This window comes from Megascapheus bottae, chromosome 17 (genome assembly GCF_031878675.1).
Source record: "Megascapheus bottae isolate mThoBot1 chromosome 17, mThoBot2.hap1, whole genome shotgun sequence".
Classification (NCBI taxonomy): Eukaryota; Metazoa; Chordata; class Mammalia; order Rodentia; family Geomyidae; genus Megascapheus; species Megascapheus bottae.
The window spans coordinates 33,675,196-33,688,384 of record NC_143525.1 but is presented as its reverse complement, the minus strand read 5'-3'; the positions used below and the strand labels follow the sequence as shown (position 1 = coordinate 33,688,384).

General features: G+C 44.1%; 1 protein-coding gene across 2 annotated transcripts in view; it reads left to right on the top strand.

The window, feature by feature from the left end:
* Positions 1–645: 645 nt before the first annotated feature.
* Positions 646–13,189, top strand: part of Fbxl20 (F-box and leucine rich repeat protein 20) — a 48,553-nt gene continuing 36,009 nt past the window's right edge. The window contains exon 1 of one of the 2 annotated variants that reach the window (XM_090350752.1): positions 646–958. In XM_090350752.1, the coding sequence (XP_090206878.1) occupies positions 911–958 (48 nt within the window). In that variant the 5' untranslated portion in view covers positions 646–910. Of the gene's footprint in view, positions 959–1,478; positions 1,793–13,189 lie in introns of those variants that run through there. The other variant, XM_090350753.1, reaches the window with a different exon arrangement.

Sequence of the window (13,189 nt, the reverse complement as noted above, 5' to 3'; positions counted from 1 at the left end):
AGATCTCAGCCTCCCAAGTAAGCTAGGATGAGCCACCGGTGCCAGCTTTCAAATGATCATTTCTCAATCGTATTCATAACAATCCAATTACTAAAGCTAGTAATTAAGATGGGTGTCAAGGCAAACACTTAAGTGCTCTGGTAGCATACAATTAGAAGCGCTACTGCTACTGCTTTCAGGACTGATAGAATTTGTAAGTTTTAGTATTTCATGTTTGAGAATTATGCCGTCTCTTTGAAGGGACAATTCCCTTGTTAAATTGTGGAAATTCGGTCGTGCATTCGGGACCAGAAGCCTACAGTTGTTTAAGTGTACTAGTACGATGACACAGACCAGCCTCCGCACAGGGTACCCGAGTCCCGGAGAAGCCATACTTTCCACTGGGCAGGCGTCCCCGCCTACTCCCTCTTCACACGCTTGTTTCTCCCGCCAAAGTGGCGTCAGGCCCAGGCTCTTTCCATACAGAGCCCTGATTGGAGGGCGGGCAGGTACTACAGCCCATTGGGTGCCAGAGGAGCCGGAGGGGGCGGGGAAGCCAAAGGCCCTTCTGCCTCTCCCGCCCCCACCCCACTGCCTCGCGCCCCTCCCCCAGCAGAAGAAATGATTGCTGGGCTCGGGCACTGCACCCCCTAACCCGGAGGCCCGAGGTGTGGCCTAGCCGCCACCCCTAGATCAGAGTAGGGCGGTCAGTAAGTACCTCAGGCGCAATTAGCCCCCACCTTCCCAGCCATGCACAAGGAGACACCCACCCTGCAGTGGCCCCCTCGGCCTCCCTGCAGCACCCCGTAATGCAATCCGCCGGAGCCGGGGAGGCGGCGGCGGCGGTGGCAGCTACGACAGCAGCGGCGGCTGCGGCGGCGACGGTGATAGCAGCATTACCCCAACCAAGAGACATCCAGAAAGAGAAAACATGGCTCCGAGCAGGGACCGCCTGCTGCACTTTGGGTTCAAGGCGACTGTGAGTGATAGGGAAGGGGAGTCGGGTGGCCGGGAAGGATGTGTCTACCGGTCCAGGCTTCTGGGAAGAAGTGACCAGACCGGGGCTGGAGTGGGGGGCGGGGGGAGGACTAGGCAGAAAGCTCGGGGTTTCTGCGTGGGTTGGTGCGCTCCTGTGCGCCCTCGGAGCGGGGGCCCAAGAGAGGGGCTCCGTGCCTGGGCGCTGACCCCCGGCTTCCTTCCGCCTCGCCAGCCTGCGAGCACGCGAGCACTCGCACCCTGCCCACAGCCCCCGTGGGGCGGCACAACACACACACAGACACCTGGGCACTTCCCTGCTTCGCCTTCTCCCGGTGGGCTCGCCCGCCTCGAAGGCGGGAGGACACCGTCCCCGCGCCGGGCGCGCCGCGCGGGGCTGCACCGTCCGGGGCTGCGCGGCGTGGGGGAGGGGTGGGCTCGCGCCGCGGGCGCCGCCGCGCGCTCCTCCCCCTCCCCCGGCGTTCCGAGGCCCGGGCGGCGCTGCCCAATGAGAAGCGGCGTTGCTGGCAGGTGGGGAGTGTTTTTGTTTTGGGTTGAAGTTGAGGCTGAGGGGAGAGAGCTGAGCTAGCGACAAGCAGTCGTCGCGGCCGCGGGCGCCGCGGAAGGTGGTGGAGGCCTCGCTGGACTCCAGGAATCTCTTCTTTCCGTCCGACGGCCCCGACCTTGCCCGGCCGCCACTGCCTTCCCGTCCCGGAACTCCTGGGCCTGCCCCGAGCCCCTTAGCCTTGCACTCCGCACGCCGCAGCGCCCTGCCCGGGCCGCACCCGCCGGCCCCATGAGGAGGGACGTGAACGGAGTGACCAAGAGCAGGTTTGAGGTGTGAGCTCGGGGATGTTAGGGGGTGGGGAGGGAAGAAAAGGCCAGTCCCACCCTCACCCCCACCCCCCCTCGAACAGCCACTCCGCCCCGAGCCTCCACCCTCGCCGGGCACCGCCACCCACCACCGGGGAGGCTTGCCAGCTCGCTCTTCTTTTCCGAGACCCGAAAACGCAATCAGGCCGTGTTTGGGGCGCGCTGCTGCCCCTTCCCACCAGCGGACCCGGAGGGGGATTAGCTCTAGCGCCCTAATTCCCCCATCCCCCCATACCACTCCGCTTCCCATTCTCCACACCACCCTTGGCTAGCCTCCTTCCACTCGGCCCCAAACAGCCTCAGCGTCCTGCCTTTTCTCGTCCTGCTACCTTCCCTGAGAATTGGTTGTTTGCAGAACAGACTCTCGATGGGCCCAGGGCCATTTCTCCCGAGTTTTTGAGGCACAGATAGAGGCAAGTGGGGGAGGGGGGCTGGAATGATAAGAGGAGGCGACGGTTTTCGGCCCGGTGCTGGGTTTGGGGGTTTTGTTCCTGGTGCTTCCTTCTTCTTTCCCGTTTCGTCTGTACTTCGGCGGTTCTTTGTTTTCTGGAAACCCTTAGATGTCTTTGAGATTGGGACGAAAGTCTTGAGAAACTCCTGGAAACCTATTCCTGTCTGCTGCTTAGGAACTTTTTTCTCCCTTGACAGGGAGGAGTTTTATAGTCTTGGGGTTGAGGAAGGTTCCGGCTGAAAGTCGGAAAGAGGGTCGTCATGTAGTTGGGGCTGGATTTCTTTGGGCAGTCAAGAATTGTAACCAACGAATTACAATAATATAAGAATGTGCAGGAAGTGGGTAAGAGAGAAAGAAAATTGCACAAGAAGAGTAGATGTTACCTGGCCTGTTCTGGCAGAGAATCAGGCTGACCTGGGATCACTCGAGTGTATCAGTCTCACTCGGTGTTTTGCTTCATCTCCACTTAAAGGTTTCAAGTGTTCAACACTAAACGAATGTGGGAGACAAAAGTTGCAGGCAACTGGCAACAGGACGTGAAACTATTACCTGGGGCAGGGGGTCTTCAGTGTACTGTTCCTTTGATTTTTTTTTTTTACAGTTAGGAAAATATTTGAAATTGACCACAATGATCAAGATAGGATGTGTTTGGAGGAAGTTTATATTCGGATCTATAGTATTAAGTTGCTGATGAGTGGAGAAAATCAAGGAATCCTCACTTTCATATGTAACTTACGCAGAAAGTATTGGTGCTTTAGTAGGGCACGTGTTGTCCTAATGCAGTGAGCCCAATAAGTTAATTTATAGTAGTTTTATATTTACTAAATAGGAATGGTTTCATGTAAGTCCAGAATGTCATCAAAGTTACTAAATAGAGGTTTGGAAGTTAAGGAGACTCAAAAGGGAATCCTCAAAACTGAAGATGGAGTAGATGATAGCCTTTTGGTGCTGCAACTAGCACATTATTTTGCTGTTTGCTGAATATTACAAAGACTTCAGCTGTAATATGAACTTGTAAAATTGTTTTCATACTTTACATTTTTAATATTTTAATTTGTAGCTATATATTCCAGAGTAGCAAGAAAATTTGTTTTATTAAATAGATTTATCTTGATTGTTCTGTGGCTGGCAGTTAGCATTCTAAATAGGATCTGAAAAAGTTAAAAAAAAAAAAAGCTGGGCGTGGTGGTTGACACCTATAATACTAGTACTCTGGAGGCTTAGAATAGTAAACTTAAAGCCAGGTTGGGCTACTGGGTGATTCAAGGCCACTGAAGGTTAAACTGCAAGACCCTGCCTTAAGTGTATATAAACAAACAAAAGATTGTGGCTGGGCGCAAGGCTTTGTTTACTTTTTTTTTTTTTTTTGGCAGTATACGTTTTGCACTCCAGGCCACTGGGCTTTGCTTAGGTAGATTGGCACTCTACTACTTGATCCAGACCTCCAACCCTGCTTTCTGCTGATTATTTTAAAGATGGTGTCTCATGAAACTTTTCTGCCTAGACTGGCTTGGAATCACCACCCTCTTGTGGCTAGGTTGATAGGCATGAACCACTAGCACTTGGCTCTCCTTTACTCATGTGACTTGTGTTAATAAACCAAAATGTCAAGCTGCAGACCAGAATATAAATGAAAATTGTTTAGTGAGTTTTCTTTTCTCTTTCTTTCTTTCTCTCTCTCTCTCTCTCTCTCTCTCTCTCTCTCTCTCTCTCTCTCTCTCTCTCTCTCTCTCTCTCTTTTTTGGTGAAAATCCTGGGAGAGCTTTTTTACTCTTTTTTTCTAGTCCTGGGCCTTGAATTCGGGGCCTGGGCACTGTCCTTGAACTCAAGGCTAGTGCTGTGCCCGTTGAGCCACAGCACCTCATCGGACTTTTTCAGTCTACAGTGTGGTACTGAGGAATCCAAGCCAGGGCTTCATTCATGCTAGGCCACACTTCCAGCACCTGAATATTAATTTTTTGTGTGGGTCATGGGGTCTGTGTCTGAGCACTGTTTCTGAACTCTTCAGTTCAATGCTACCACCCTACCCCTGGCCTGGATGTTGTCCCTGAGCTCTTTAGCTCAAGGCTACTGCTCTACTTCCAGTTTTCTACTGATTAATTGGAGATAAGAGTCTTTAGCTCTTTGTGCCTTGCGCTGCTTTGAGATCTGATGATCATCAGATCTCAGCCTCTAGGTAGCTACAATTACAGCTAAGTGCCTACCATGCCCAACATTAGTTAATCTTGATTTTTGGAATTTCACTTGTCTGACTTGAGTTGTCTCTTGTGCAAAACAAGAGATTTAGATTCATTCTGGTACCTTTTGTTCCAGAATGCTTTGACTCTAAGGCTTTTAAGATAAAAGTACTGGTTTAAAAAAAAAGATAAAAGTATGCAGCCGTATTTCTTTTGACACTTTTTCTGTACCACCTACTCCAATACTTTTTTAAACTTTGTACACTCAAGCAGGTTCAGTCCCACAGTACTGTTAAGACTGTGATTAAAAAACAAAACAAAAAAAAAAACAAAGACCATTTTGTTCCTTAAGGCCTTATCCTTTAAAGAGCTTTCTGCATAATAACCATATTTTAAAAATTGGTGCTTGTGAAAAAATGTTACATGACTTTTCAATGGGTAGGACTCATCCGTCTATACACTCTTCCCTTCTCCACTGGCTTCTGACTTTCTTTATTGTTAATAAGGTAGTTTGTTAGAGTGAAGACAGACTCTCAGGACTGCAGAAAGTTGGAGTAGAGCAAGCTCCTTAGAAGAGTCAAAGACAAAATAGTAGCTGGTATTTCATTGTATTCTATTACTAGAGACTAATGTATGCTTGGTAGCCTATTGGTACTCTCTAAATTTAGAAACATCACACCATTTTTTATTTTTTTTTTTTTTTGCCATTCCTGGGCTTGAGCTCAGGGCCTGAGCACTGTCCTTGGACTTTTCTCAAGTCTGGAGCTCTACCACTTGAACCTCAGCACCACTTCTGGCTTTTTTCTATGTATGTGGTACCGAGAAATCGAGCCCGAGTCTTCATGCATGCTAGGCAAGCACTCTACCACTAGGCCAAACTCCCGGCCACACCACACCATTTTTAAATGGTACAAAATAGTAACATTTTATTTTGAAGAAAAACCTGAGCCCAGTCCCCTGAATAGAGTACAGGGATTAACAGGCATGAACTATCAGCACCTGGTAATAATTTTTCAAAGGAAAATAAGTTTACCCAATACCTCCTTGTCTATGTCTACTCCACCCAGACCACTTGGTGGCAATAACAGCTTGAACAAAGACTGAATTTATTTGATGTGGAACTAAAGAAGAGCACCGACCCCAACAGAGATATAATTGGATTTTTCCCTCTACTGGTTTATTGCTCCACTTCTGTCAAGTTATAGTACATAAGCATGCAACTTTGTTGCCTCACTGAGGAATCTAATGTGATTTCCGTTTTAAAAATGACTGTCTCAGCCAGGAGTTTGGACTAGTGTTAGAGTGCTTGCCTAGCATGCAAGAAGACCTGGATTCTATTCCTTGGTAGCACATACATAGAAAAAAGCTGGAAATGGTGCTGTGGCTCAAGTGATAGAGCTCAATCCTTGAGAAAGCCCAAGGACAGGGCTCTGGCCCTGAGTTCAAGCCCCGGGACTGGCAAAAAAAAAAAAAAAAATGACTGGCTATCGGACAGTGGCTCATGCCTGTAATCCTAGTTACTCAGGAGGCTGAGATCTGAGGATTGCATCTCAAAGCCACCCAGGGCAGGAAAATGTGTGAGACTCTTATCTCCAATTAACCACTAAAAAAGGGGAAGTGGCCACTGTGGCTCAAGGGCACAGCCTTGAGCTGAAGAGTTCTGGGACAGCTCCCAGGCCCAGAGTTCAAGTCTCATGACCTACAGAAAAAAAAAAATTCAAGGGCCTGCTAGGCAACCATGGCTCACATCTGCAATTCTAGCTTCTCAGGAGACTAAGATCTGCGGATCATAGTTCAAAGCCAGCCCAGGCAAGAAAGTCTGTGAGACTCTTATTTCCAGTTAACCACCAAAAAAACAAAACAGTATCACATGTGGTAGAGCACTAGCCCTGAGTAAAAGAACTCAGGAACAGTGCCTAGGATCTGACTTCAAGCCCCAGGGCTGGGGGATGGGGGGAACACCCTTTAGAACTCTACTTCCTAGCAGTGCCTGGTGGCTCATGCTCAGGCCTAGAGTTCAAGCCCCCAAGGCCCTCCTATCTCCGTGAAAAAAAGCTGGCTGCTCAGGGAAGTCTAATGTTAATCTCAGCCATAGTGGAAGCTGAGACAGAAGGGTCTTGATATCAAGGTTATCTTAAAACTACATTGCAAGAGTTGGGAGTATGGGCTAGTAGTAAAGTGCTTGGCTTGGCTTGCATGAAGCCTATAACACCATAAAACAAAACAAACAATGAAAAACCCTTCTAGATGATACTAGCAGACTGTTTTCTGCCTAAAACAGGGCGGCAGGGCAGTAGTTACTCCTGGTAGTGCACATGTGCTCTAAACTCAGGGTTAGGAAGCTGTGGCTTTCTTTTAACACCCTATACATTGATTTGAAAGTGCTTTTCTAACTTTATGGGGTAAAAAGTCCAAAATGTGTTTTTTTTTCCCCAGTCCTAGGACTTGAACTCTGGGCCTAGTGGCTGTACCTGAGCTTTTCAGCTCAAGGCTACTGCCCTACCCCCTTAGCCAGGCGGCCACTTGCAGCATCTTGTAATTTCTTTCCTTCTTTTTCTTTTTCTTTTTTTTTAATTTTTTTGGTTGTTGTTGGTCATGGAACTTGAACTCAGGGCCTGGGTGCTGTCCCTGAGCTCTTCAGCCCAAGACTACCACCCTACCCTAAGTCAAGCCCCACCCAGTTCCCTTTTCCAGAGGTTAATTGAAGATAAAAATCTAAGGTCCTTTTGTGCCTGGGTGGCTTTGAGGCTTAATCCTCAGATCTCCAGCCCCCTGAGTAGCTAGGATTACAGGCATGAGCCACCTCACCGAGCTTATTTTTATTTTTTGCCAGTCCTGGGCTTGAGCTTAGAGCCTGAGCCGTGACCATGGACTTTCTCAAGGCTATTGCTCTACCACTTGAGCCTCAGCACCACTTCCAGCGTTTTCTATGTATGTGGTACTGAGGAATCAAATCCCGGTCTTAGAGCATGCTAAAGCAAACACTCTACCATTAAGCCAAATTCCTGGCCTCTGTTCCTGGGTCTTGAACTTAGCACTTGTGCTGTCCCTTAGCTTATTTTCTCAAGGCTGGTTCTCTAACACTTGAGCCATAGTGCCACTTCTGGCTTCCTGGTTTTGAACTGCAATCCTCAGATATCTATCAACTAGCTTCACTTTATTTTACTTTTATTGTCTGCCAGTACTGAGGCTTGAACCTCAGGGCCTGAGCACTGTCCCTGAGCCTCTTTTGTTCAAGGCTAGCACTCTACCATTTGAGCCACAGTGCTAGTTCTGGCTGTTTTTGTTTAGGTGATCCTCAGGAATGGAGCCCAGGGCTTCATGCATGCTAAACAAGCTTCAAACCACAGTCCTCAGATAACAGCTCCCTGAGTAGCTAGGATTACAGGTATGAGCCCCCCATAGTCAGCTTATTATTCTATTGAAATTAATTTTGGCTGGGCTTCTAGTAGCTCAGGCCTGTAATTCTAGCTACTAAGGAGGCTGAAATCTCAATTACAGTTTGAAGCCAGCCTATGTAGGAAAGGCTATGAGACTCATTTCCAATTAACTATCAGAAATGGCATTATGGCTCAAGTGGTAGAGTGATAGCCTTAAGCAAAATGGAGCTCAGGAAGAGTGTCCAGGCCCAAAGTTCAAACCCCAGAACTGACAAAAAAAGACATGCAAATTTTTTAAATACTGTAGACAAAATGTCACTATGTTCCAGCCTGGCTCAAGTGATCCCTTTGATTCAGCCTCTCAAGTAATTAGAATTTCAGGTGTGTACAAAACTTAACCTTAAAAAGTACTCTATATACATTTATATGTTTTTGCACATGTATTCAAATTCCTAGTGAAATTCTAGTGTTACTTGTATCTTGGGGACATTGGGTAAGTTACCTCTGGAGTTTCATTGCCCAAACTCCAAGGTTCCTTCTATAGAAATGATGTGATTTTTCTATACAGACATTAGATGTACAGCAAAGAAAAACCGATTTGCCTTTGTAAACTTATCCTGTCTGCTGTTTTGAGTAACTACCTGTTTCTGCCTTGAATTTGGATGGAACTAGAGACTGATAATGGGGAGGAAAGACTGAAATACTGTTTTGTTTTGTTTTTTATGGATCACAGGTCTGAGGCTGTCCCTGAGCTCTTCAGCTCAAGGCTACCGCCCTACCCTTGAGCCAAGCCCTACTTCCAGTCTTCTAGAGGTTAATTGGAGATAAGTCTCAGGTCCTTTTGTGCCAGGGCTGGCTTTGAACCTTGATCCTCAGATCTCAGGCTCCTGAGTAGCTAGGATTACAAGCATGAGCCAGACACCTGACTCCTCTCTAGTCATTTTGATTTAAATTTATGTATTGAGTTTATGAAACTAGAACGCCTATGTTTTTTTTTTCTTTTTGACAGTTTTGACTTGAGCCACAGTACCACTTCCAGCTTTTTCTGTGTATGTGGTACCAAGGAATCAAACCCAGGGTTTTATGCATACTAGGTGAACACTCTACCACTAGGCCACACTCCTGCACCACACCTATGAAATTTAACCAGTCTGGTTGAACAGTAATAATTTAGCAGTGTTTCAATCTGGAGTTATACTATTCTGTACTCATTAGGCAAGTGTAGGTAAATGTCTGCATAGATGAAAATCTGGCATTAAATAGTACCATTAATTTTTTGATGTTTTGCTTGTACTAGGGCCTGAACACTGATTTAGGGCTTTCTCAATAAAGCTTTGAGCCACAGTACCACTTCTGGCTCAATCCCTAAGCTTCTTGCATGCTAGGCAAGTCCACTACCACTGGGCCACACTCCCAGCCCACTTATATAATCCTATAAATAATTTTAGACAGGGTCTTTCTGTGTAGTTTGGTCTTACTCAGATAATTTATCCTCCTTAATCTCCCAGTCTTCATCTCAGCCTTCCAAATGCTGGATTGTAGGCAAGTACCACCATACAGATATATAATTATACTGCTCAGAAAATGGATCATAGAGCCTGGCTCTCACCTGTAATCCTAGTTACTCAGGAGGCTGAGATCTGAGGATCTAGGGTCACTGAAGGAAGACCTTGAGACGTTTTTCTCCAATTAACCACTAGAAAACGAACTGGGGCTGAGGCCCAGGGTTAGGGCAGTAGCCTTGAGCTAAAGAGCTCAAGGACAATACCCAGGCCCAGAGTTTAAGCCCAATGACCCACCCCCCAAAAAGAAAATCATAGATCGGAAGTAACATAAATTTTGTCTGATGCTACCAGTTTCCACTTCAGACAGAATTCTAAATGTAGCTGAAACATAGGAATCAATTTCAGGAGATCTCATCTGGCATTGGTGTGAAATCACGATTAACCCTCGGGAAGAAAACCCGCTCAACATTTATCTTTAGAAGTTTAAAATAAGATTTCTGAAATCTATTTCCCTGTCATTTGAATTAGGTTTATATTAACAAACCCCAAAATGTTGCTTTTTAGTAGGCTTTCTGAGCTAAAAGGAAAAATAATTGAAACTAAATTTGTCTAAATAATTGAAACTAAAATTGGCAGTGAAGCTTTTGCATAGTCTTCATCCCTTGAAAGCATCCCATCTTTTGATTAGAAGTAGATGGGACTTGCATGTTTCCTGTAAGTCCATTCCTTTTTCTTTTTTATGAATTGTACTTAAAAACTCTGTGACACATTCCCTCATTGAGTAGCTCTTCAGTTGAACCAGGCCTCCAGCCCTTTGCGTAAGTTACTTAAGAGATAGAAAGTTCTGTTAAATACTACATAAGAAAGTCATAGGTAATAGCATTCACAAAGACCCAGGTTCAATCCCTTGGAACCACATACATAGAAAAAAGCCAGAAATGGTGCTAAGGCTCAAGTGATAGAGCTCTGACCTTGAGAAAGACCAAGAACAGTGTTCAGGCCCTGAGCTCAAGCCCAGGACAGGCAAAAAAAAAAAAAAAAAAAAAAAAAAAGAGAGAGAGAGAGAGAGACAGAAGAAAAAAAGAAAAGAAAGCCACAGGTAATAATTTATATTTGTAACTCAAACTTTAAAGGGAAATAGATTTACTTACTATGAGTTTGAAGGCTGCCTTGGCCATATAGTGAGATGATTCTCTTGCCCTATCCATTAAAAATAATAATAAATAAAATAAAGGAATGAAGAAAGAAAGTACAAATGAGAAACTTTAGCTTTCCTTTGGAAGATTAAAAATGGATTTCGAATTGGCCTGGTGGTTCATGCTGTAATCCCAGCTATTCAGGAGGCTGAGCTCTGAGGATGCTGGTTCAAAGCCAGCCTGGGCACTGAAGTCTATGAGACTCAACTCCAATTAACCACCCGAAAACCAGAAGTGGCACTGTGCTCAATGGGTAGGACTGTAGCCTTGAGCTGAAGAGCTCAGGAACGGCACCTAAGCACAGAGTTCAAGCCACACAACCTACAAAGGAATTCAAATATACTAGCATATTCTATAATTCCAGCACTCCATGTGCTGAACCCAAAGAATGGAGACTGATAAGGCCCCACCTTTAAAAAAAATAGTAGGTTATTGGTAATACACTAATAGTGTTCAAAAGCATAGCTAGGTGTACATTCAGAGCATCCAGAAATAGAGTGACATTTACATGTGACAACAGTAACATAACTTCGAAATGTATCAGGTGTCTTGAGTAGATTTCAACTTCAAAATTTTATATTTTTTGCTAGTCCTGGGGCTTGAGGTCAGGGCCTGAACACCAGCTTTTTCTGTGTAAAGGGTACTGAGGAATTGAACCCAGATCTTTGTGCATGCTGGGCAAACACTCTACCAGTAGGCCATGCTCCCAGCCCCTAATTCCATAATTTTATTTACAGCCAAGTATCAGTCATATGAGTCTAGTGTTAATATATTTTTAAATATGCAAGAAAGTCATTGGAAATATTCCCTATACTATCTAAAACAGAAGAATGCCTTTTCTACAAATAATATATGAAAATAATTTTGCTTTAGAAATATTTTCATAGCAGTAAAGTAACTTACATTATGTGTTTGTGAATGCAATATAGAAGTACTGTCTGACATATGTCTTGGAAAATTCCCTAGATTCTATCAATTTTCAGTTGTTGGCACAAGTACTTGAATTTGTACATGAAAAAATAAAACTATTTTCCTTTGATTCACTCACCCTTGTGGCATTTTGGAATCTGTGATTGGGTTAGAAGTCTACTAATCATTCCATTGTTGGTTTGTGATACCACCGTCCTAGTTGTTTTGTATGTAGATGGGGGGGACTGGGAAAATTGGGGAGAGATGGACATGAAATTATATTTCCACTTTGAATGTTTAGTTATTTTCTTTTACTTCATATTTCAAAAGCCATTTTAAGTGGGACATGGAAGATTTCCAGGATTAAGCTGCACTAGTTCAACATGAGATCCAGTCATACATATCCAATAGTTTTGGAAGTGCATAAAGTCCTCAGAACTCGGGAATGCTGCCAAGAATGGTTAAAGCCAAATAAGTAGAATAAATACTCAACAGGAAAAAGTATATAGTTACTTACTCTGAACTGAGAACAAAGAATTGGTAGCATACATAGACATTTACTGAAGTAAACAAAATAAGAAACCTGGGCTAGTGAGTCAAATGTTAGGAGGTATCCAAAAGAAAGTTTGACCTATTAAGTAATTTGTCCCCTTTTTTTTTTGTTTTGTTTTGTTTTCATTTTGTTGTTTTTCTAGTGCTTTTGAGGGGAAGAGGTAAGAATCATTGCCCAACCAACACCTAAGAGTTTGTCTGTTTTCTGAATGTATTTCTTCCATTGTGTTTTTATCTAGTGATATCTTTATAAGGAGACATTTAGTCATGACATGGTAATGCATTGGCAGTTATATTTCTACTGGGAACAAGATGTTGGGTGGAGAAATTATAAGCTTATTTTCTTTTGGATTTATTTAGCCATACAGAAATGTTTTTACTTTTGGGTGCTGGCAAGAATATTAGCCAATTGGAAAAACATCTGGTGTTACTTGAATGAAGGAATGGCGTAATCAAGTTAAAAAATGTTTAATTTTGTACCTTTGTGATTCATGAAATTTTTTTTCATTGTAACAGGAGGTATGATTTGTTATATGTCATTATTCCTTTTACTTTTATAGGCATGTACAAAGTATGTACATAAAGTTATAAACATAAAGAATGGAAAAGGGTATTTAATTCTGGTATGATTAACTATAAATACATTTTTCATTAGGAAAAGTTTGTAATTTTTAAAATAATAGAGAAAGGCTTGGATGGCCTAGTAGTAGAATGCTTGCCTAGCATGCATGTCTTACCTAGGTTCAATTCCTTGGTACCACATACATAGAAAAAACCTGGAAATTGTGCTGTGGCTCAAGTGATCGAGCTCTAGCCTTAAGAAAGCCTAAGGACAGTGCTCAGGCCCTGAGTTCAAGGCCCAGAACTGGCAAAAAAAAAAAATAATAATTAATTAATTAATAGAGAAGCTGGATTTAAGGTGATGTCCCATTGGAAAATAGGAGGATCATGGTCCGAAGCTAGTCCTGAAAAAAATCAGTACCCTATCTGAAGAATAAACGAAAGTGCTGTGGTACAGTTGGTTTACTGCTATAATATAATCACTTGAGAAATCACTATCTGAGGCATTCAGGGTAAAGAATGGAGACCCTATCTGAAAAATGATTTTTAAAAAGGGCTGGATCCATGGTTCAACTGGTGGAACACCAGCCTAACAAGTGCAAAGCCCTAACTTCAAACTCCATTACTGACC